Genomic DNA, 22,379 nt, shown 5'->3' with positions numbered 1-22,379 from the left:
TCCTGAGCAGCCAGAGAGGCCTGGAGACCTGGGCAATTGGGAAATGAAGACTGTCCACTGAGGACACATGCTGAAAGGAGAAGCCTTCCCAGAGGCTTGGATCAGGAAGGACTCCAAAGTCCTTAAGAAATTAAATCCTGTTTGGTTTCCCTGTCCGGTCTCAGGAGTCAGGAATAAGACTGAAAGGTCAAAGGGACTTCACTGGTGGTCCAGTAGTTAAGACTTTGCTCTTCCAACACAGGGGACACAGGTTCAATCTCTGGTGGGGGAACTAAGATCCCACATGCTGTGCGTCAGAACCAAAAAAAAAGACTGAAAGGTCATGATCAACTCCAGAGCCTCTGACACCACCCACATGTATGAGCCTGACTTATTCTCTGCATCACGTGGCTGTCAAGTGTTCAATCATCAAATGAGTCGTTACTAAGCAGATACTGCGGATGTGATGGTGAGGCAGAAAGATGGTGTCCTGTCTCCAGGCACAGAATGGGTGTGTATCATTTCAGGCAGAAGCATCGAGTGGGGAGTGGGAGGCAGGGCCTCCCTCATTTCAGAGCCGGGAGGGCAGAAGCTTCACAGAGGAGGGTTGAGTCAGTCAGACCTGTCCAACTTTTCAAAGCCTTCAGGCTGATCCAGCGATGCCCTCCTCCCTGCCTCCCCACCCCCGCACCCCAGAGAACACGCTAACATCCACCCCACCACCCCCTAAGGTGCACGTCCTCTCCACCTTGGCCTGGCTCAGCTTCCTGAACCCAGGGTGCCTGTTCTGCACCACACCTCCTTCTGCTGCTGCAACAGCAGTGCAGACAATGACAGTGACAGCCGCTGGGTCCTCCAGGGGGGAAGGACGGTGGCGCACAGCCAGGCGATAAACTATACGCACAGCGCATGGCAGGGCTAATTAGCTGCTAAGGGGGCTTCGTCAGTGTTTACTCGGAACGTGTCACGGCACCCCAAGGAGCAGTCCCCACTGGCCCGTGTGGAGGAGGGTGGATGTCTCTCTGCTGTCAGCCCTGGCTGCCTTTGGAGGTGGGGATGTGGCTGGGCAACACACAGTGTCCAACGGTGCTGTCTGTGTAGGACTTTAACCGAGACTGAAGGAAGGGGGACAGATTGGGAGGAAACGTGGCAGGGCTGAGTGGAGTAAGACAGATGTGGCACATACACACACCTGTTCTGGGGAGTCCAAGGCGGGGACAAGCTTAGTTAGGTAACTAGAATGAAGATGGAAGATGCTATTGTGTCAGTCACAGAAAGCAAAATCTTTGGCAAGTCAACCAGTCTCTCTGGGCCAAAGTGTCCTGTCAAACAAAAGGAATGGTTTTGCAGGAGGTATGCCCAGGAAAGCAGCCCAGGGAGGAGCACGTGGCCTTTTCAACTGAGCTCAAAGAGCTCTTTTTCAACTGGAACGATTTTAACCCCCAGGGACACTTGGCAACTTCGGGAGCTATCTTTTGGTGGTCTCACCTGAAGGGTGCTGTGGCTTCCCTGGTGACTCAGACAGTAGAGTCTGCCTGCAATGTGGGACACCTGGGTTCGATCCCTGGGTTGGGAAAATCCCCTGGAGGAGGTCATGGCAACCCACTCCAGTATTCTTGCCTAGAGAATGCCATGGACAGAGGAGCCCGGCGGGCTACAGTCCACGGGGTCGCAAAGAGCTGGACATGACAGAGTGACTAACACTTCCGTTGTGAAGGTGCTACTGGCGGTCAGCAGGGAGAGGCTGGGGCGCTGCTAGGCATTCTACCACGTGTAGGACAGACCCTCTCCCAGCAGAGAATCTGGGGTCCCAGGTGTCACTGGTGTTGCAGGCAGGAAGCCCTGAGTCAGAGGAGCAGACTTGCATCTGCGGTGCTGTGGGACTGTGAACAGTGTCCTCTTGGTCTGAAAAACAGAAGTGGTTAAGATCTGAATTGCTTATCACTCAACTTTGTGAGGCTCAGTCTCCAGAATGGGAGGCTCCAGGCTTTGTGAGGCTCCAGGCTCAGAACGGGAAAACTTCCTGTTCACTTTGGAAAGGGCCTTTCCCTGAACTTTTTCTTAGTTCGAAACCTGCGGGTGTGGGACTTCCCTGGTGGTTCAATGGCCAAGACTCTGCCATCCCAATACAGGGGGCCGGGGTTTGATCCCTGGTCAGGGAACTAGATCCCTGGTCAGGGAACTGAACTGGAGATCCTTCAGGGGGAGAAAGAAAAACAATCCTGCATGCCGCAACCAAGACCTGGCACAGCCAAATAAGTAAATAAATATAAAAAAGAAAGAACAAGACCTTTGGGTAACTGAAGCACCCAGCGCAGTGACTGACATATAGGAGGTGTTCATAAGTTAAAAAGAGAAAAAAAAGTCACAGCAAAAACAAAAAACAGCCCCCACCCCCTTCTGGTCCCATTTGCTCCCTATCTCAAGGCTGTCTTCTTGGTCTAGCCTTTCTATTAGGGTCCACATAGGCACAGAGTGGTGCTGTTGGCTGAGACCATCTCAAAAGCACCCCTGAAGGATCAGGGCTAACCAGACCCTGAGGGTGGCTGACAAGGGAGACTGGGAAGTTTCACCAAATGTCAAGGGCAAGCCCCCCCACCCCTAACCCCTGTGCAGGGGTCCCGCCTTCTCGCTCCAATGGGGCGAGGCCTCAGACCTCAAGGGCCTCTGCTCCCCCGAGGCTGGCCTCTCAGGGGGCTGTGCCGGTTGGTGGCACTCGGTCTACAAGGCTGCACTCTGACAGTGGGCAGCTTGGCGACTGGGGTGAGGTGGGAGCCACGAAGCCAGGCCCTGCACCCAGAGCACTGTTTCTTCCCCGTTCCTCCTGGAGCCCTTCTGACGTCACCAGCCTTCTGGAAGCTGCTGTGGAGGGACCAAGGGCATGATCCATCCTTGAACTTGCCGTCCAACTGGGAAGGCCAGATGTCCCTTTGAGATTTGATGACAGAAGGGATATTTCACCAAGTGTGCACAAGTGCTGGAACCGAGAAGCTGAGAGGCAGAACGGAGGGGCTGGAGCTCAGGCAGACAAGCTGCTTTTACGACTCCAGGGTCCTCAGCCATGAGGCCAGCTCACCCGAACCTCTGTAAGGACAGGGAGAGGTGTCCCGTCACAGGCCAGCGTTCTTCCCGGGACACTGCGCTGCGTCCTCCTCAACACGTGGTCTCCCACCCCGCTTGGCTTCTCTGAAGAGAGTGAGAATCACCCTGGGCTAGCTCAGCGAGAAGCCGGGGCAGGATGGACGGCCTGGCTCAAGGCTACAGAGACTTGGGACTTCCAGTCTGGAGCCTCCTGCATGTCAGGGGAGGGGAGGGAACTGGGCCTGCTTTGGGTGGGAGACAGGAAAAAGATTTGGTGGGCTTGCTTAGCTCAGCTAGTAAAGAATCCACCTGCAATGAGAGAGCCCTGGGTTCAATCCCTGGGTTGGGAAGATCCCCTGGAGGAGGAAAAGGCTACCCACTCCAGTATTCTGGCTTGGAGAATTCCATGGACTGGATAGCCCATGGGGTCACAAAGAGTGGGACACAACTGAGTGACTTTCACTTTCACTTCTTCTCGTAGGGGAGGCACAGACAGCCCTTGGCACAATCACTTAGGAGCCGGTCCCTTCCTCTGGCCGCCAGAGGTGTCCACTCTGCCCACCAAGGGCGCTCTCTCCACACAGACACCTTGAGCTGAGGTGTAGCCCCCTCCCCCCACCTTGTTTGCCACCTCCCCGCTCTTTTCCCCTCTAGAACAAGCAGGGCCATGTCGCCAGGCCTTGGTGCATAAGGAAACAGTTCCCAGGAAGTGTTTAATCTCACACAAGCTCAGGGAGTGGGGGGATCAGGTCCCTTGGCCCCCTACCCGCCTCGGGAACCAGGTCCTCCCTTCCTTCCCCTGCCCCTCCTCCCGCCCACCTGGGAGGCCAGGCTCCTCTCAGAGGATGCTCGGGGCTCCCCTGCTCCCACTGCCACCAAGTGCTGGTGTCCGCGCCACCGGAGCATCTGGACCCTCCCCAAGGTGCTGCCGGTGCCCAGCGTTTCGCAGAAGGAAAGAGGCGAGGACCAGAGTTTGGCTCAGAAGTAGGAGGCTGGGAGAGGCTGAGCGTGGTGCTTTCGTAGTTGCCGTAGCCCTGGGCTCTCCAGGCCCCCCAGCAACCCGGCCCGAGGCGGGGCCAGCTCAGCCCCTGTGGTCCGGCAGTTTCTCTGCTGTCCACTCCCCAGTTCTCTCTGCAGATCTGCTCAGTCACACATATGAAGAGGGGGCGGTGTGCGATTTTCAGCTGGTCTTCCTGGCCTGGCATTGTGGCATTTAGGCCAGGTCTCTTAGAAGCCAGTAAGGCTGAGGCACCTCAGTACAGTCTGGCTTTGGCAGGAGGCCAAGGCTGGTCTTTGGCCAATGTGTAACCACAGAAGGCACGTACATCCTGGCTGGTGAGGGGGACTGAGGGCAAGCCCTGGGTCCTGGGGTGGAGGGAGGGCAAGCACTCCAGAAGGTGGCCCAGCCTCCCACACCACCAGAGCATCAGCCAGGGTCTCCCTGCGTTGGGGCTGCAATCAAGGCACAAAAGGGGAGGAGGGCCTCAGGTAAAGGCACTCGGGGAACCACCACATCAGCTTGCAGCGCCCAAAGAGAACTGGACCATTCAGGATGGTGCTGCGGAGGGAAGGGAGACCCCAGTACCAGGGCTCTCAAAATGGCAGGGTCAAATTCTGCCCTCGATCCACGCAGAGTCTAGAGTAGGAGCCTGCAGGGACAGGCCAGGAAGGCCTCAGCTCCAAGCTCCAAGCTCCAAGCCCCCAGCCCCCAGCCCCCAGCCCCTAGCCATCCTCGCTGAGTCTCCCACCTTGAGTTCAGAAGCTCAAGTGAGACCGGGTTCTTGGCTCAGAGCCCTGTCCTTGTCCCTTCTATTCCACCAGACCTCTTGGGGAACCAGCAGCACCAGGAAGCCCAGGGAAGGAGAGGCCGGGGGACTGGAGCTGCTCCAGAGAGCCCATCACATTCAGGTATAAACATGTAGGCGCACCCCACCTGGGGGCCTGCAGGGCAAGGCTAGCCCAGGGGAGGCAGCGGGCTGGGCATAAAGGAGAGCAGACACTAGTGAAGCTTCCACTTCATGTAAACAAGTGGTGAGCCCGGCCTGGCCACGACAGTCTTGTGGAGGTGTGCAGTTGACTTGAGATGCTGCAGGTCCTCACATCCAGGATACAGAGTCCCTGAGGCCAGGATGGAGGCTGCTGGGGTGGAAGGCCAGTAGGGTCGGATGTGCAAACTGGCGCAGAGTTTGAACTGTGTCTCCACAGGACAGGACGGGGCATCCACAGGTCCTCCGACAGCTGGCTCGCGGCTCAGGAGATCACGCAGTTGCTATTCTTGCCAGGACTGGGACTGCCTTTACCTGCAGAGACAAGGGACACAGGTGAGGGGGGTGTAGGTGAAGCACTCACTGGCTGGCCTCCAGCGCCTCTCCTGTGCACCGCCCACACCTCAAATTTGGGTGCTGGGGTCACTGTCTCCCTCCCTGGCTACTGAAACCAGCTCATAGGATCCTTAGGAAAGCAAAATGAAAGGTCCTGTCCTGATGGCCTTATGAAGACCACCTCTGGTTGGGACATCAAGGGATCTGCCATCTCTTGGCCTCAGCAGGGTGGTTTGTGCATGCGTGTTCAGTTTGCGACCCCGTGGACTGCAGTCTGCCAGGCTCCTCTGTCCATGGAATTCTCCAGGCAAGAATACTGGAGTGGGTTGCCATTTCCTACTCCAGGGGATCTTCCTGACCCAGGGATTGAACCTGCGTCTCCTGCATTGGCAGGTGGGTTCTTCACTGCCGAGCCACTCTGGAAGCCCCAGCAGGGGCTGGCCTGCACGGTGGCACAGACCCCAGGCTTAGAGGGCACAAGGAACACCTTTCATCAGGAGGAAAGAAGGGGGAGCGAGGCACAGCTCTCCTCTTCCCAGGCCCCTTCCATGCACTTCCACTGCCTTTACATCCCAGGCGGAGGCCAGCTGGGTTCCTGCCCTCAGACCAGCATCCCGTTGCTGCGAGGAGCCCTCCTGGGGTACTGACTGCCTCCATGCTTTTTCCTCTGGTTCCTCTCCACACCACCAGGGCCAGAGTCATCTCCTGGCGCTCACACCACCTTCCTGTATCACCTCAGCTGTGAATTTCATGGAGGTGGCGTTGGCCTCCTCTCCTGGGCCATTAACAAGAATGACACTGAACAGGTCCGAGTAGAGCCCTTCCCCTGCCTAGCTGGGTGGAACCCAGGCCTTGGGACTCTCTGAGGGTCCAGCTGAGCCTCCCTGGAGGCCATCTGAGAGCAGATGGAGCACTGAGGAGGTGCGAGGGGAGCCGGACGACTGTGTCCACCAGCCTGTGGCTCCAAGGGGCCCAAAGCTGGGTGGTCCTCCAGTCTCCATCCTCCTGGGTTGCTGAGGCTGCCTCTGGGGCCCTCCGTGTCACACAGTCCCATCACTTTGTCCACTGCTGCACCAGGAACTTAGGACAGTGTCTGGCACAGAGCAGACAGTGCACAGATATACATTTGCTGAAAACAATGAACAATCAGGTAGAGGCAAGCTACGTAAGTTCAGATCAGTTCAGTCGCTCAGTCGTGTCTGACTCTTTGTGACCCCATGAACTGGCAGTACGCCAGGCCTCCCCGTCCATCACCAACTCCTGGAGTCCACCCAAACCCATGTCCATCGAGTCGGTGATGCCATCCCACCATCTCATCCTCTGTCATCCCCTTCTCCTCCTGCCCTCAATCTTTCCGAGCATCAGGGTCTTTTCAAATAAATCAGCTCTTCGCATGAGGTGGCCAAAGTACTGGAGTTTCAGCTTCAGCATCAGTCCTTTCAATGAATATTCAGGACTGATTTCCTTTAGGATGGACTGGTTGGATCTCCTTGCAGTCCAAGAGACTCTCAAGAGTCTTCTCCAACACCACAGTTCAAAAGCATCAATTCTTCTGTGCTCAGCTTTCTTTATAGTCCAACTCTCACATCCATAAATGACCACTGGAAAAACCATAGCCTTGACTAGACGGACCTTTGTTGGCAAAGTAATGTCTCTGCTTTTGAATATGCTGTCTAGATCGGTCATAACTTCCCTTCCAAGGAGTAAGCATCTTTTAATTTCATTGCTGCAATCACCATCTGCAGTGATTTTGGAGCCCAGAAAAATAGTCAGCCACTGTTTCCACTGTTTCCCCATCTATTTGCCATGAAGTGATGGGACCAGATGTCATGACCTTAGTTTTCTGAATGTTGAGCTTTAAGCCAACTTTTTCACTCTCCTCTTTCACTTTCATCAAGAGGCTCTTTAGTTCTTCTTCACTTTCTGCCATAAGGGTTGTGTTATCTGCATATCTGAGGTTATTGATATTTCTCCCGGCAATCTTGATTCCAACTTGTGCTTCCTCCAGCCCAGCGTTTCTCATGATGTACTCTGCATATAAGTTAAATAAGCAGGGTGACAATATACAGCCTTGACGTACTCCTTTTCCTATTTGGAATCAGTCTGTTATTCTATGTCCAGTTCTAACTGTTGCTTCCTGAGCTGCATACAGATTTCTCAAGAGGCAGGTCAGGTGCTCTGGTATTCCCATCTCTTTTAGAATTTTCCACAGTTGATTGTGATCCACACAGTCAAAGGCTTTGGCATAGTCAATAAAGCAGAAATAGATGTTTTTCTGGAACTCTCTTGCTTTTTCCATGATCCAGTGGTTGTTGGCAAATTTGATCTCTGGTTCCTCTGCCTTTTCCAAAACCAGCTTGAACATCTGGAAGTTCACGGTTCACGTATTGCTGAAGCTTGGCTTGGAGCATTTTAAGCATTACTTTACTAGCGTGTGAGATGAGTGCAATTGTGCGGTAGTTTGATCATTCTTCGGCATTGCCTTTCTTTGGGATTGGAATGAAAACTGACCTTTTCCAGTCCTGTGGCCACTGCTGAGTTTTCCAAATTTGCTGGCATATTGAGTGCAGCACTTTCACAGCATCATCTTGCAGGATTTGAAATTGCTCAACTGGAATTCCATCACCTCCACTAGCTGTGTTTGTAGTGATGCTTCCTAAGGCCCACTTGACTTCACATTCCAGGATGTCTGGCTCTAGGTGAATGATCACACCATTGTGATTATCTGGGTCATGAAGATCTTTTTTGTACAGTTCTTCTGTGTATTCTTGCCACCTCTTCTTAATATCTTCTGCTTCTGTTAGGTCCATACCATTTCTGTCCTTTATTGAGCCTATCTTTGCATGAAATGTTCCCTTGGTATCTCTAATTTTCTTGAAGAGATCTCTAGTCTTTCCCATTCTATTGTTTTCCTCTATTTCTTTGCATTGATCACTGAGGAAGGCTTTCTTATCTCTCCTTGCTATTCTTTGGAACTCTGCATTCAAATGGGTATATCTTTCCTTTCCTCCTTTACTTTTCACTTCCTTCTTTTCACAGCTATTTGTAAGGCCTCCTCAGGCAGCCATTTTGCCTTTTTGCATTTCTTTTTCTTGGGGATGGTCTTGATTCCTGTCTCCTGTACAATGTCACGAACTTCCATCCATAGTTCATCAGGCATTCTGTCTATCAGATCTAGCCCCTTAAATCTATTTCTCACTTCTACTATATAGTCATAAAGGATTTGATTTAGGTCATACCTAAATGGTCTAGTGGTTTTCTGCACTTTCTTCAATTTCAGTCTGAATTTGGCAATAAGGAGTTCCTGATCCGAAGCTATGTAAGGGTTCATGCCAATACTGACAGCAAGAGCAACCACAGTGGCATCAGCGGATGGTGACTGGGTGACGTATGTGCCTTTACCCATGCAGATGGTGACAGAAGCCCTGGCCGGGCCCAAGAGAAACCAGCAAGGCAGGAGATTCTGACATCTGCCAACGGGACCAAGGACACCCGCTTCTTTGCTAGAGCCCAGTGGGATTAGCTCCTTGAAGGATCCTCAGTCAGCTCCCCTCGTCTGTGCCACGTGACCGAGGCCCTGGCTGGTGATGGTGCTCAGGTTTATGGAATCAGAGTGCAGTCTGAGAACATCAGCTGAGGCCTGACCTCAGGTTTGTTGTGGTTTAGTCACTAAGTCATATCCAACTGTTTGTGACCCCACAGACTGTAGCCTGCCAGGCTTCTCTGTTCATGGGATTTTTCAGGCAAGAATACTGGAGTAGGTTGCCATTTCCTTCTCCAGGGGATCTTTCTGACTCAGGGATCGAACTTGCGTCTCCTGCCTTGGCAGGCGGATTCTCTACCTCTGAGCCACAGGGGAAGCCCTCCTGAGCTCAGGTCTGACACTGAGTGTTGAAACTCCATCTTGACAAGACAGCTGTTGAGGACGCTCACCCTGGAACTGGAGGCCTGGCCCCTTAAGGATCCCTGAACCCTGGCACTCTGAAGACTGGCATTTACCCAGCCTTCCATCCCACACAGGGGACCAGACCACCACCCGGAAAATGACACAGGCAAATCTGAAATCTGGGAGCCTAGCGAGCACAGCCCTAGGAGCCAGCCCACACTGCCAGCCAGGGTGGCCTATCCACGCGTGCATCAGGGGACCTGGGAGAGCCCTGGAAAGGGCTGACTGCACCTGCGGCTGCAGTCACGGCACAGAACTCTGGAACAAAAGCCTGGGCTCTGGACTTCCCTGGTGGCCCACAGGTTAATTAAAACTCTGTGCTTGCAGTGCAGGGGGTGTAGATTTGATCCCTGGTGGGGGAAGCTGGGATCCCACATGCCGTGCAATGCAACAACCAAAAATAATAATAAATTTAAAAGCCTGGGTTCAGGGGCCCTTGGAAAAGGGTGACCCAGAGGCACTCTCCTCTTCCTCTGCACCTGTGGGCACTTGGGGGAGAGTCAGCCATGTGTCCAGGCCTCTGGCCCTTCCAAACTGCCTTTAAAGACAGAGGGAAGATGCCTACCGTAACCCTCCAGAGACCACATGACTCTTTGTGTGAGGCCCTGGGAGGCTCTCCTTCGTGGCCGTGGACACAGGGCCTCGCCTCTCTGCACCTCTGAGGTCTCATCTGTAAAATGACGCCATCAGGGGGGGCGGCCACGCGAGGGTGTTCAGCACCGTGTCCACCCAGCACACTCCAGGTGCCCAGCCAAAGCCTGTGCCTCCCTTCCTCCTCTTACCTTGCTGCACAAAAGTGCTGGCTGTGTCCCAGGGATTTCTCCAGGGGGACTAAGGGTGGGGGGCTTCAGGACACCACCTGGAACCTCCTCCCCTGACCCGGCAGCCCCCAAGGGCAGAGCCTTGTCACCGGATCTGCTGCTCCGAGGGCCCCTGCGTGGGACAACCCTCAGACAACACTGTTTAAAATGCAGATTTCTGAGCCCAGCCCGGCGGGACCTACTCCTCTCTCTTTTCACCAGCCTTTCCAGTGACTGCGGTCCCCTGAGGTGGGGTCTCTGCCCCAGAATCCAGAGCTCCTGGATAGGCGCAGGTGGCCGGCTCAGGGAAGATGCTGACAGGCGCCAAGCGCAGGGCCAAGGAGAAAAACCGCAAGGAAAGGGCGCTTGGCTCCCACCAGTAGAGGGAGCTGTGGACCTTCAAACCACCTGGCCGCCCGCAGCCAGACCGCCAGACCCGAAGGAAGGGATTTCAGAAGGCTCTCCCGGGGGCCCGCACTTGGGTGTGCAAAACTCTGCACGCTGTTTGACAACTGTATACTTCTTATCAAGCAGTTTTACAGGCTGTCAGCTCTCAGCCTTTCTGTTTTTCTCTCTTTCACCCACTCTGTCATTGGCCCGGGCTCTCTCCCTTGACAAGAGGGCAACAGAGACAGAAAGGACGGAGTCAGAACCAGAGCTCAAAAAGGGGCCTCTGGACCAGCCTCCTCCCCAACCCCACAGGCTCAACCCCTCTCTCCTCTTCTTAACCAGGAAACAGCCCTGGGGAGGTGAAAGGATGTGTGCCGGCTTTGGGGAGCCAGGTACTGGGAGCCGACATCCATCCGATAGCTGTTCTGATGGTGCTCTCAGTGTTCACAGGAGGAGAGGGGTCCGTTCCTTGGAGGGACCCTAAGGGAGCAGCTAACGTGATTTCCTCCCTGATGGCAGTTCCATGCATGCTAGGATTGCTAGTTCCAACATCAGGGACCCCCGTCTGTCGGTAACCTGACCCTCTGGCACGTGAAGTCCTGCTAATAAGCTTTTGCTGCCTGACAGGAGGCACTAAACCAGTCAAACATTTGTGAGGCTGGAGGCCACCCAAAGGGCCTTTGGGGAGAAGAATCTGTGCTTCCTGCCCTGCCTTCCAGAGGAAAGGCCTCACGAGGGGCTTGAATTCCAGGTCCTCAGGGCTCATTGCCTGTCCAGGTATGCAGACACTGTGCTGGATGAGGCCGCTCTGCGTGTCTCCTAAGGGGCGAAGCAGGACTACTGTGATCTTGCTAGACATCCCTGGTATGGGCCGCTGCACTCTTGCCCTTCTCTGTCTGTCTCTGGTTCTCTCTCTGGGTTTCAGGCACTCGGGGGCAGAGCTGGTACAGGGCTGGTCCCTGGCTGCCTGGCTGGCTACCGGCACCCCATGAAAACACTCAAGAGAGCAGCAGCATCAGTGACTGTCCAAGTCATCCAAGCAGGGGCACCTGATGCTGAGACTCACTAAAGGAAACAGGAAGGGAGAAGATGATGGCCTTTTGTTTCTATGGAGACAGCACCTCGGGGTGAGGGGCTGAAGAAACAGAAAGCTTCTATTTCACCTCGAGTCAGGACGTGGCAAACGGTCCCTTTTGTGGTTGGGCCCGCCCCTCCCCTTCCCTTCCCTGCCAGGTGTTCACCATGGCAACCCTTCTTCCAAACAAGCAGTGCAGAGCAGCAGCAGCAGCATTTGGTGTCGGGGGAGCCAGGGAGTCCCGCGGGGATGGGACAGGCCCAGCTTCCCCTCCCTAGCAGGACATGGGCCCTGGCCTGGCTTTGTGTCCTGGCCCCACTACCACTTCCTGCGCCCTGGGACCACGTCACTCACCTCTCTGAGCTTCCACCTGCCACCTCTGTGGTTGTTTTGAGAGCCAAGTAAGAGAGGCCGCGGCACATGGAGGTGCTCAATAAATGCTTCCTGGCTGAATGTAGCTCTAGCCCTGGCACTGCTGTTGTGCCCAAATTCTCGGACACTCCAGGCCTGTCCTAACTCTAAGAGGCACGGACTGAGTACGTAAGGCTCTGGACCAGAGCTGGGGTGTCAATGGAGGGGAAGACCTGCACTCCAGCCAGGGTCAGGTCAAAGCCGGGGCCTGGAGGGGACCCAGGAATCCTGGAACGCAAGGCCCTGCCATCACCCGCCGGACCAGCCAGGGAGCCCAGTCTCACCGCTGCAAAGCCCCACAGCCTGGAGGGAGGGAGAAATCCCAACACGGAAACCCCTTCAATCCCAGAGATGCTGACATGAGAAAAGGTGCTGGCAGCGGCCCTGGCTGTCCCCACCAGCCAGAAAAGGCCACTCTGGAGACCATTCTAGAGAAAGATAAAGGCCAGGACTTCTAGGGCATCCCAGAGAGACCTCCCCGCCGCCAGAAAGATACCACCAGCAGGGACAATCTGTCCCAGAAGTAAGCAGCGTGGCAAATGCCATTTATCAAATGAACAAAGGGAGGAGCCACGTCCAACTTTTACAAAAGAAATGAGGAAAAGTGGGTCAGGGTATTGGTGGGGTGTGTCTGTCCAGGACAACACCTGATCCAGCAAGGAACGAGAAGCTGAGGAGGAGCTCTAGGTTCAGGAGCGGTTTACAGTGGAGATACTCCCCCGGCCTGTGGCACTAGTAACAAGAGCTCCCCGACGACTCCTGTGCCCAGCACTGTCCTGAGCACTTCATGTCCTCGGAGCCACTGGGCCGGACAGGCTCACTCTCCCCCGCCTTTGGAGAAGGGGAACCTGGAGGTCTGATGAGCAGTGCTGGCCCAGGCCACATGCGGGCAGAGGCCAGAGCGGGACGGGGACACGAGAATGGTGGGGCCCAGAGCTCTGTGCTCTCCTGCCCGGAGGCAGCTACTAGAGCAGGCTCAGAGGCCTGGGGAGCCCTGGGAATGGTGCTGGGGGTGGGGGGCGGCGGAACACGACTCACCTGAGACGTCAGCAGGCTCAGAGGCCTGGGGAGCCCTGGGGATGGTGCTGGGGGTGGGGGGCGGCGGGACACGACTCACCTGAGATGTCAGCAGGCTCAGAGGCCTGGGGAGCCCTGGGATGGTGGTGGGGGTGGGGGCGGCGGGACACGACTCACCTGAGACGTCAGCACTGGAGCCCTCGTTGGGCCTCTTCCCCGTCATAAACTCCGCTTCGGCCAAGGCCTTGGGGGAGAGGGCGCTGGCTGTGCCATTGGGTGCCGCGGGCCTCTTGGACCGTCGGCTGAAGATCCTGCTGCCGAAGCGCCTGCCCTCCTTGGCCAGGGTGGCCTCCCCGTTGGCGGCTTCTCCCTTGCCGTTTCGGGCAAGGGCCTCTCGGGGTCTGGACTTCAGGTCCGTGTGCAGGTGGGAGACCCCCCGGGCGTCCCTCCGACTCAGCTCTCCTAGGGGCACTGGCTCCACGGGGGGCAGCACCTGCTCCAGGGTGGCCAGGTCGTGCAGGAAGCTCTCCAGGCGCCGGGCCGACTCGCCCTTGCCGCCTTCCTCCTGCCCCTCAGCACGGCCGCTGGCCTCCTGCTGCTGCCGAGCGGCCCAGCGCATCATCTCCCCGGGCGGGGGCCGGCTGCCCGCCACCAGGGCGTACTTGGGGTTGATCAGCTTGCGCGCCACGGTGGAGGAGTAGTGGAGGCCGGGCCTGCCAGCGCCTCCAGCCAGGCCCAGCTGCTGGTACAAGTTCACCTCCTCGGAGATGGCGTACAGCTCCCGGAACTCCACGTCGAAGGGCTCCACGTGCTGCCCCGTCAGGAGGAGGAGGAGGTTCCTGTCCACGTGGGAGGAACTCCAGGTGAAGCTAGAACACGGGGACAGAAAAGCAAGACACATGGTGCCCAGGGCTGCAGCCTCGCCCCGCTGGCTGCCGCCTGGCTAGCCCATCTCAACACCCCCGCCGCCCGGCCCAACCCGATCTACCAGGGAGGCCGGACGCCTTGCTGCCTTGTGCCAGCTGTTTTCCCTCCACAGACCCAAATACTCCCTCGGGTCCAGGTCTTGGCCTCACGTGCAGTAAAGCAGGCAGTGGGTGCAGGGCGAGAGCGAGAAAAGTCAGGCCTGGATCCAAACCTGCTTTCCACTCTGCCTGCCTTGTAAAACAGGGCTCGTGAGGCATGTGGTCAGAGCTGTTGTGAGGCTAAAGTCCAACAACGTACACAGAAGGTTTCTCAGTTCCTGGCACAAACATACATTTAAAAGTAGAATCTGCAGCTGCCACTACTGTTACGAGCATTTCGTTTCTTATTAGTTCTTCTCTGAATTTTTAGAACACACGGCATCTGCAAAGCACCATACTTTAACCATGTGAGAGGGCTGATGCCATTTATTAATTGCTCCATCTGCCGGGGTCTTCTTCCAGCCTCAAAATGCAACCTGCTGTTGTGGACCGTGGAAGGCAGGCAGTGCTGAATGGTCAACAGAAGTTGACCGTCTTTCTTGAATAGTCCGTCAGCCAGAGAGTTTGAGGGAAGGGGTCGGCCAGGGGGTTATTCTTTGCCATCAGAACAGACTTAGAATATGAGTGGGTCTTAGACTTACAACACGTAGGACTGTGGAGGCTCCAGTCCAGCATCCTTCTGAATGCGAACATTTCTGACCAAGAACAAAGATTCCCCCCGCCCCAACCAGGGCCCAACTCACCTGAAGGATCCAGTGGCCACTTTGTCCCCATCTACCATAAGGAACTTTGACGACAGGGTCCCCTTGACCTTCCCCATGGGCATGTAGAAGCCCACGCCTGTCACAGAGCGGACACGGATGTTCTGTCGGGAAGAGGAGAAGGGCGCTGTCACTCAGGCTGGGAGCCTAGAAGCTCTGTGCCGAGTATCTTCTTGAGTAGAGGACAAGCCCTCTTGTCCACAGGGTCCTGCCTGCTGGCCCCTATCTGTATTTGACTCTGCTTCCTACAGCCGGAGGAGGTCAGCAAGTCTTGCTTTGGGCATGGACGGGCCCAGGGCAGCCCTGGCCTGCTCTCAAAGCTCCTCAGCAGAGAAACACAACCCTACCATCAACCCTGACAGTGACTCTGCGGGCTGAGCACCCAGGACTGGGCCAGAGCCTCCCACCTCAGCTTCAGCAGTCTTGGGATAAAATGTTAAGCTGGGCGTGCAGTTTAGGGTTATCAGTTCACGAGGCAAGGTTTCAGACAGAGGGAAGGGGGCTGGCAGTGCTGCTCACCTGGACCCCTGAACTGGGGAGCAGGCCTAGGAAGGGGCAGAGGGGGTCTCCATCCCACTTCCTTCCCACCCCCCGCCCTGCCCCAGGGGTACAACTTACCCGAATACGGAAGTCAGGGAGCTCCAAGCCCTGACACATCTCCAGGAAGTAGTTCACACCTGCCTCATCCAGGATGATATACACGGGGACCCGGCGCTTGGAGGCAGCGTCCACAATGTCTTGGAAGATCTCGCCATCAGTGAAGAGGTCCATGACCACAGCAACGACCTGGGCAGGAACGGGCGCTGGTAAGGCACATGGCGACTGCACCTCTAGAGAGTCACTCTGTGGCCTGCAGAGGACCAGCGGGGCTGGGCTAAGTGGTGCCCAAGAGAGTCAGAAATGCCACCTGCACCACCCCCCCACCTCTGAACACAACTGAGCAGGAGATGGGTGCTCTGCTCCGGGAAATGAAGATGGTGCGGAGGGTGCTGGCCATGCGTCCTTGACAAATCCCCACTGCCTACCCTGGGGGTTTCCCAGCAGCTCTTCAGAAGTCATATTGGGGGAGATCTAGGAGGCTGAGGAGAGCTGGTCCTGATGCCCTTGGGAAATAAGCAGGCTCAAGAGGCTGCAGTCACAGAGATGCGTAGGATGGACCATCACCGCAAGCTGCAGATCTGCTCAGATACGACTTTCTCTGCAGACCTGAGTGCTTTGATGTCCCTGCAGCTGTGCAAAGCCCTGCGCTTCCCTGAGCACAGATCTAGGCAGAGCTCCAGTTGGCTCAGGCTCCCTTGGCCTCCAGGGGTCCAGCCATCCTGCTCCATCCTCAAAACAAGGTCCCTGCCTCTCCTGGCTGTTTAGTCACCAAATCGTGTCTGACTCTTGTGATCCCATGGACTGGAGCCCACCAGGCTCCTCTGTCCATGGGATTCTCCAGTCAAGAATACTGGAGTGGGTTGCCATTTCCTTTGCCAGGGGATCTTCCCAACCCAGGGATCAAACCCAGGTCTCCTGCATTGCAGGCCGATTTTTTAGCATCTGAGCCATGATTTCCAGAAGCCAGTCTTGATTAGTCATCCTGAGAAGGAAGGCCTTCTGCAGCCCGAGGCAGCTTGCCTTTCTTACCTCAGCTGCCTCACTTTCCTATACAAACAAACCTTGTTCCAGGACTTCCCTGGCAGCCCAGTGGTTAAGACTCTGTGCTTCCACTGCGGGGGGCACTGGTTTGATCCCTGGTCAGGGAACTAAGATCTTGCATGCCATGTGGTCAAACAAACAAAAAACCCTTTTTCCACTCCAGAGGCAGGGTTTTCTTGCTGGCCCCAAGCACTGTGTCCGTGATGCAGAGGAAGGGCATGCTTTGGGGTCAGAGAAATCTGATTATAACCACTTTCCATTTCTGTAACCTTAGGTAAGTCCTTTAACCTTGATGAGCCTCTGTTCCCTCATCTGCCAAGTGTGGATACTTGGTACCTGGTACATTTGGCATCAGGATTAGAAATAACATCTGTAAGCATCAAACACAACACCACAATAAATGGTAACCACCGTGTGATCGAAGGAGGCTGCTCATGGTTGTAAATGAATGCCCGAACCCTGAAGTCGGGCAGACCAGGCCTGGTACTGCTGACTCATCAGTGCCAGCTTCCTTGGCAGCAAAATGGAGCTAATAGTAGCACCTGTCTCAAAGGGCTGTTGAGAAGGCTTAGAGAAGTAAACTGTGAAAGCATTTAGCAAAGTGCCTGGCACATGTGAAACTCAGTAAGTGTATCCTCTGTCACCATGCCCTTCATGCGTGCTCTGCCATTATCTTTCCCTCTAAAGACCACCCCCGACACCATTTATGCAAGGCTATAGAAGGCTCTTCTTAGCACCTACATTTACTGTTTTTTAACAGTATAACTGCTTTGGGTTTCCTTGATGGCTCAGACAGTAAAGAATCTGCCTGCTAACGTAGGAGACCCAGGTTCAATCCCTGAGTCAAGAAGATTCCCAGGACCAGGGCATGGCAACCCACTCTAGTCTTCTTGCCTGGAGAACTCCATGGACAGAGGAGCCTGGCAGTCTACAGTCCATGGAGTTGCAGAGTCAGACATGACTGAGCAACTCACACACACACACACACACACACACACACACAACTGCTTTACAGTGTTGTGTCAGTTTTTGCTGTACAACAACGTGAATCGGCTACATGTATCTCTTGAGCCCTCCTCCCACCAGCCCCCCATCCCATCCCTCTAGGTCATCAGAGCACTGACCTGGGTTCCCTGTGCTAGACAGCAGTTCCTGTTAGCTGTCTGTTTTACATGTGGTAGTGTATATACGTGAATACTCTCTCAATTCGTCCCGCCCTCTCCTTCCCCACTGTGTCCACAAGTGCTCTACATTTAATACTGAAGCATTCATATAAGTAGCATTTGCTGAGTCCCACTGGCAGAGGGAGGACCTAAAGACAAGTAAACCGTAGTCCCTAACCTCAAGGGGTTAATCCAGTTGGAATCATAAGACATCCACACAGAATAATATGACATAAGGGAAAACGAGATAAATGCCTTACAAGATGCACGAATGACACTTGGTGAGAGTGCAGAGGAGGAGTGGGAGGAAGAGAAGGAGGGATTTAGGGAGGGTGGAGTTGAAAGATTACTTGCAGTCAGCGGAGACAAGAAAGATTTCACCAAGGAAGCTGAAAACTGAAGAATGGGCAGCCTTGGGCACCATGAGAAATGAGCGGAGAATAAACAAGCTGGGAAGCGGGAAGGGCTGCCATGCATGGGTGTGTAGGTTGTGCACTGCACACAGGGCTGAGCAGGCGAGTGGAGCTCAGCCCGCCTGAGAGAGGCCCTTTCCTAATCTGCACACAGGTGCCACCTGGGCCACCAAAGGCCTAGGAAGCGAGCATCCAGGCAAAGGACACAGCACTGGCAGAGGCACTGAGGACAGGCGTGGCTGACAAAATCAGAGGCGATACAAACACAATCTGAATGAGAAAAGAGAAGTAATTATAGCCATATTAGGGCTTCCCTGGTGGTTCTGATGGTAAAGGGTCTGCCTGCAATGCGGAAGGCCTGGGTTTAATCACTGGGTTGGGAAGATCCGCTGGAGAAGGAAATGGCAACCCACTCCAGTATTCTTGCCTGGAGAATCCCACGGACAGAGGAGGCTGGCGGGCTACAGTCCATGGGGTCGCAAACAGTCGGACACGACTGAGTGACTAACACTTTCACAGACATATTCACTTTTTAAGAAATTCTTACTATTCAAGAAAGGGTAAAAATGGTCAAAAGAATAGGACCATTCACACATTGATGAATTTGAAAATGAAAATGACATGGATAAGTCATAAAAGTGAACTAAACATATCAACTATAGTTTAATTTTTTAAAAAGCATAATCAAGTAAGGTTTATTCTAAAAATGTAAGGATTATTCAATATCAGAAATATATTAATTTATAACATTGATAGTGTAAAAGAGAAAATCATATATTACCTTAAGTTTTAAAAAAAGTATCTGGTAACACTAGTTATGATTAAAATTCTCAAAAAACTAGGAATAGAAACTTCCTTATCATGATAAAGGCTAGCTACTAAAAAACCCGTATGAAACATACTTAAATTTGCATTCCCTTTAAATCCTAAGCAAGTTGAGAATATCACCACTATCACTGCTGCTGTTCAACAGTACTCTAAGTCCTGAACAATGCCATATGCCAAGAAAAAGAAATGAGCTGGAAGCATTAAGAGAGACAAAACTATCAGTATTTAGAGATGATATTTTTATTAAAAATCCAGGAGGATGCAGAGAAAAACTTTTAGAAGTAATAGGAGAATTTGGCAAAATTTTCCAGATATAAGGGAAACAAAAAACAATAGCATTCTTCTAATATAGCAATGATCAATTTTTCTTTAAAAAAAAAAAGGAAAATAAGATCCATTCAAAATTATAATTTAAGCAGGTAATATTTAGGAATGAATACCTCTATGGAGAAACTTAGAAAACTCTGGTTAAAGGACAGTTAAAATTATTTGGGTAAATAAAAAGATAAATCATGTTCATCAATAATATGATTCAATGTTTTAAAAATCCAGTCCTCATATTAACAAGATCTAATACAGTTCCAATGAACAGGCAGTAAATTTTTTTTTGAGGTGCTCAGATATTTCAAAGATGTGAGGAAGAATGAAGATCCACAATAGCTAACTCAATCTTGAAAAAGAAAAGCTAAAAGGGCACACCTGTCCCACTGGATGGTAAGACTCACCGCAGCGTCAGCGGATGAGAACTGTGGTCCTGAGGTGGGAAGGGACTGGCAGATAGACCGTGGGACAGAACGGAGAGGCCAGAAATATATATGGGCCTACACACACGCGTAAACTTTAAGTCTGGTAGAGGTAGAATCACAACTCGGTGGAGAAAGGATGCTTTTTAGCACATGCTATTGGGACAATCGTCATACTAAACAGAGAAAAACAAAGTAGATCCCTACCTCATACAATATACAAAGGTGGATTTCAGGTAGGCTGGACCATCTGAAAGTGGAAGATAAAGCTAATAAAGGAATTCATGAAATGTAGGAAAATGTCTTCATGACATAAGCAAGAAAAGATTTCTTAGGATTCCAAAAGCATGAATCATAAGACAAATAAAAATTTTTTAAATGCCTTTAGCAAATTAGGGATTTTCTGTTCAAAGAAAGATGTCAATAGACAAAGGGAACTGGAGGTGACAGAAGATACCTGCAACGTCTACAACCAAAAGAAGTTAATAACATACAAGACATTCCTGCACATCAGCAAGAAAAAGACAGAAAATTAATTAGAAAAATGGGCAAAGGCTATGAATAGGCAGTTCCTTAAGGAGAAAATACCTGAATGGCTAACAAGTATATAAAGAGAAGCAGACATCATAAGTAATCAGAAAGATTCAAATTAAAGCCAAGAGATAGTAATAAGAGTAAATGGAACTTTTAAAAATTTTATCAGTTCAGTTGCTCAGTTGCTCAGACTCTTTGCAACCCCATGGACTGCAGCATGCCAGGCTTCCCTGTCCATCACCAACTCCTGAAGCTTGCTCAAACTCATATCCATCGAGTCAGTGATGAATAAAATAAATTAAAAAAGCAAAGAGATAAGAGAGATATGACTTTACAATATGAATTAAAAACCAGAATGCTGGACAGTTCTAAATGTTGGTGTGAGAAAAGGGGACCCTCATTCACTGTGGGTGGGATGGAACACTGGTACAGCTGTTCCTTAGGGCAACGGGCAGAGAGCTTCATGGATTTAAGACTGTGTATACCTAGAAGACTAAATATTAAAAAAAACTAAGATTATGGCATCCGGCCCCATTACTGCATGGCAAATAGAAAGGGAAAAGGTGGAAGTAGTGACAGATTTCCTCTTCTTGGGCTCCAAAATCACTGCAGACAGTGACTGTAGCCACGAAATTAAAAGATTATTGCTTCTTTGCAGGAAAGCAATGACAAACCTAGACAGTGTGTTGAAAAGCAGAGACATTACTCTGCCGACAAAATTCCGTATAGTCAAGGCTATGGTCTTCCTGGTGGTCACATATGGTTGTGAGAGCTAGACTGTAAAGATGGCAGAACGCCAAAAAATTGATGCCTTCGAACTGCGGTGCTACAGAAGACTCCTAAAGTCCCTTGGACAGCAAAGAGATCAAACCAGTCAATCTTAAGGGAGATCAACCCTGAATATTCACTGGAAGGACTGATGCTCACGCTGAAGCTTCAGTATTTTGGTCATCTGATGTGAACAGCCAACTCACTGGAAAAGTTCCTGATGCTGGGAAAGATTGAGGGCAAAAGAAGAGGGCACCAGAGAATGAGATGGCTGGATGGCATCACCGATGCAATGAACATGAACTTGGGCAAACTCCGGGAGATGGTGAGGGACAGGGCCTGGTGAGCTGCAGTCCATGGGGTCACAAAGAGTCAGACATGACTGGACAAACAACAGCACACCTAGAAGCCAGCCGTGTACTCTTGGCCACACATCCAGGGCAGCCTCTTGGGGCTTTGTCCAGGTCTATCAGGGGCAGGAACAAAGACACTCACGATAGCTTTGGGACAGCAGAGAGCTGGCAACAACTCAGATGTGCATCTCTAGAAGAACGGGTGAACAAATGTGAGGGATGCTCAGGACAGAGTCCTCTACGGCAGGCAGAAGCAATGGACGAGTCACACGTGTAGAACTTGGAGAGCTCTTCTAAAATGGATGTACGCGTGTGCGTGCTCAGTTGTGTCCGACTCTTTGGCACTCCATGGACTACAGCCCGCCAGGCTCCTCTGTCCATGGGATTTCCCAGGCAAGAAGACCGGAATGGGTTGCCATTTCCTACTCCAGGGGATCTTCCCAACCGAGATGCATCTCCTGTATCTCCCACATTGGCAGGCAGATTCTTTACCACTAAGCCACCTGGGAAGCCCTTACAATGGACATTTGGATTTAAAATGTTAGAGCATGTGATCTATAGTCCAGTACCATTAATGTAAATCGAAGTACACTACATAAGATAACTCTTCATGTTTTTCAAGGATATACACTGAATAGAGGAGAGGGGCTGCCTGTGGCAGGAGAAAGGGATGGGAGGGAAGCAGAGAGTAAATTCAGAGGGGCCTTCCCTGGATTGATGACGGCAGCGGACCATGAACTGAGCTTCACAATCAGGTCTGCTCCTGAGAGCACAAACGAACAAAAAGCAGTTGGCCCGAACAGCTCAGGGTAGGTGTGGGGCAAGGACAGCCGGGAGCCTGGCGTGCTGCAGTCCATGGGGCCACAAAGAGTCGGACACAACTTAGTGACCGAGCAACAGCAAGGACGACAGGGTGGGGCTGGATGGCGGTGGGCTTTGGTTTTAACAGGCCGCGTCAGGCTTCATCCAGCAGAACACAGCTCCCAGCGTCTAGCAGGCTAGGGATATGTTGTCTCCCACGTGCTGCCTGAGGTCAGAGTCCACCGTCTGCTCATTTCCAGACTCTCTGCGGTGTCCAGCTCAAGGCGGACTCTCAATATGTCGCCGGGGAGGGCTTGACTGGCTCAGGAAAGCACATCAGGATTCACTTGTGTTCTTGTTTTGTAATTGAAAGAGCAGGGAGCCAGCTC

General features: G+C 52.8%; 1 protein-coding gene across 1 annotated transcript in view; it reads right to left on the bottom strand.

Moving 5' to 3' along the window:
- Positions 1-3,513: 3,513 nt before the first annotated feature.
- Positions 3,514-22,379, bottom strand: part of FAM83F (family with sequence similarity 83 member F) — a 36,428-nt gene continuing 17,562 nt past the window's right edge. Inside the window, exons 2-5 of the mRNA XM_061418612.1 lie at positions 15,365-15,532; positions 14,729-14,850; positions 13,198-13,889; positions 3,514-5,360 (exon numbers count right to left, since the gene is read on the bottom strand). Coding sequence (XP_061274596.1) covers positions 5,311-5,360; positions 13,198-13,889; positions 14,729-14,850; positions 15,365-15,532 — 1,032 coding nt within the window. The 3' untranslated portion in view covers positions 3,514-5,310. The remainder of the gene's footprint in view (positions 5,361-13,197; positions 13,890-14,728; positions 14,851-15,364; positions 15,533-22,379) is intronic.

The sequence above is a fragment of the Bos javanicus genome, chromosome 5 (genome assembly GCF_032452875.1).
Source record: "Bos javanicus breed banteng chromosome 5, ARS-OSU_banteng_1.0, whole genome shotgun sequence".
Classification (NCBI taxonomy): Eukaryota; Metazoa; Chordata; class Mammalia; order Artiodactyla; family Bovidae; genus Bos; species Bos javanicus.
This window is presented reverse-complemented; position numbering and strand designations above follow the sequence as displayed.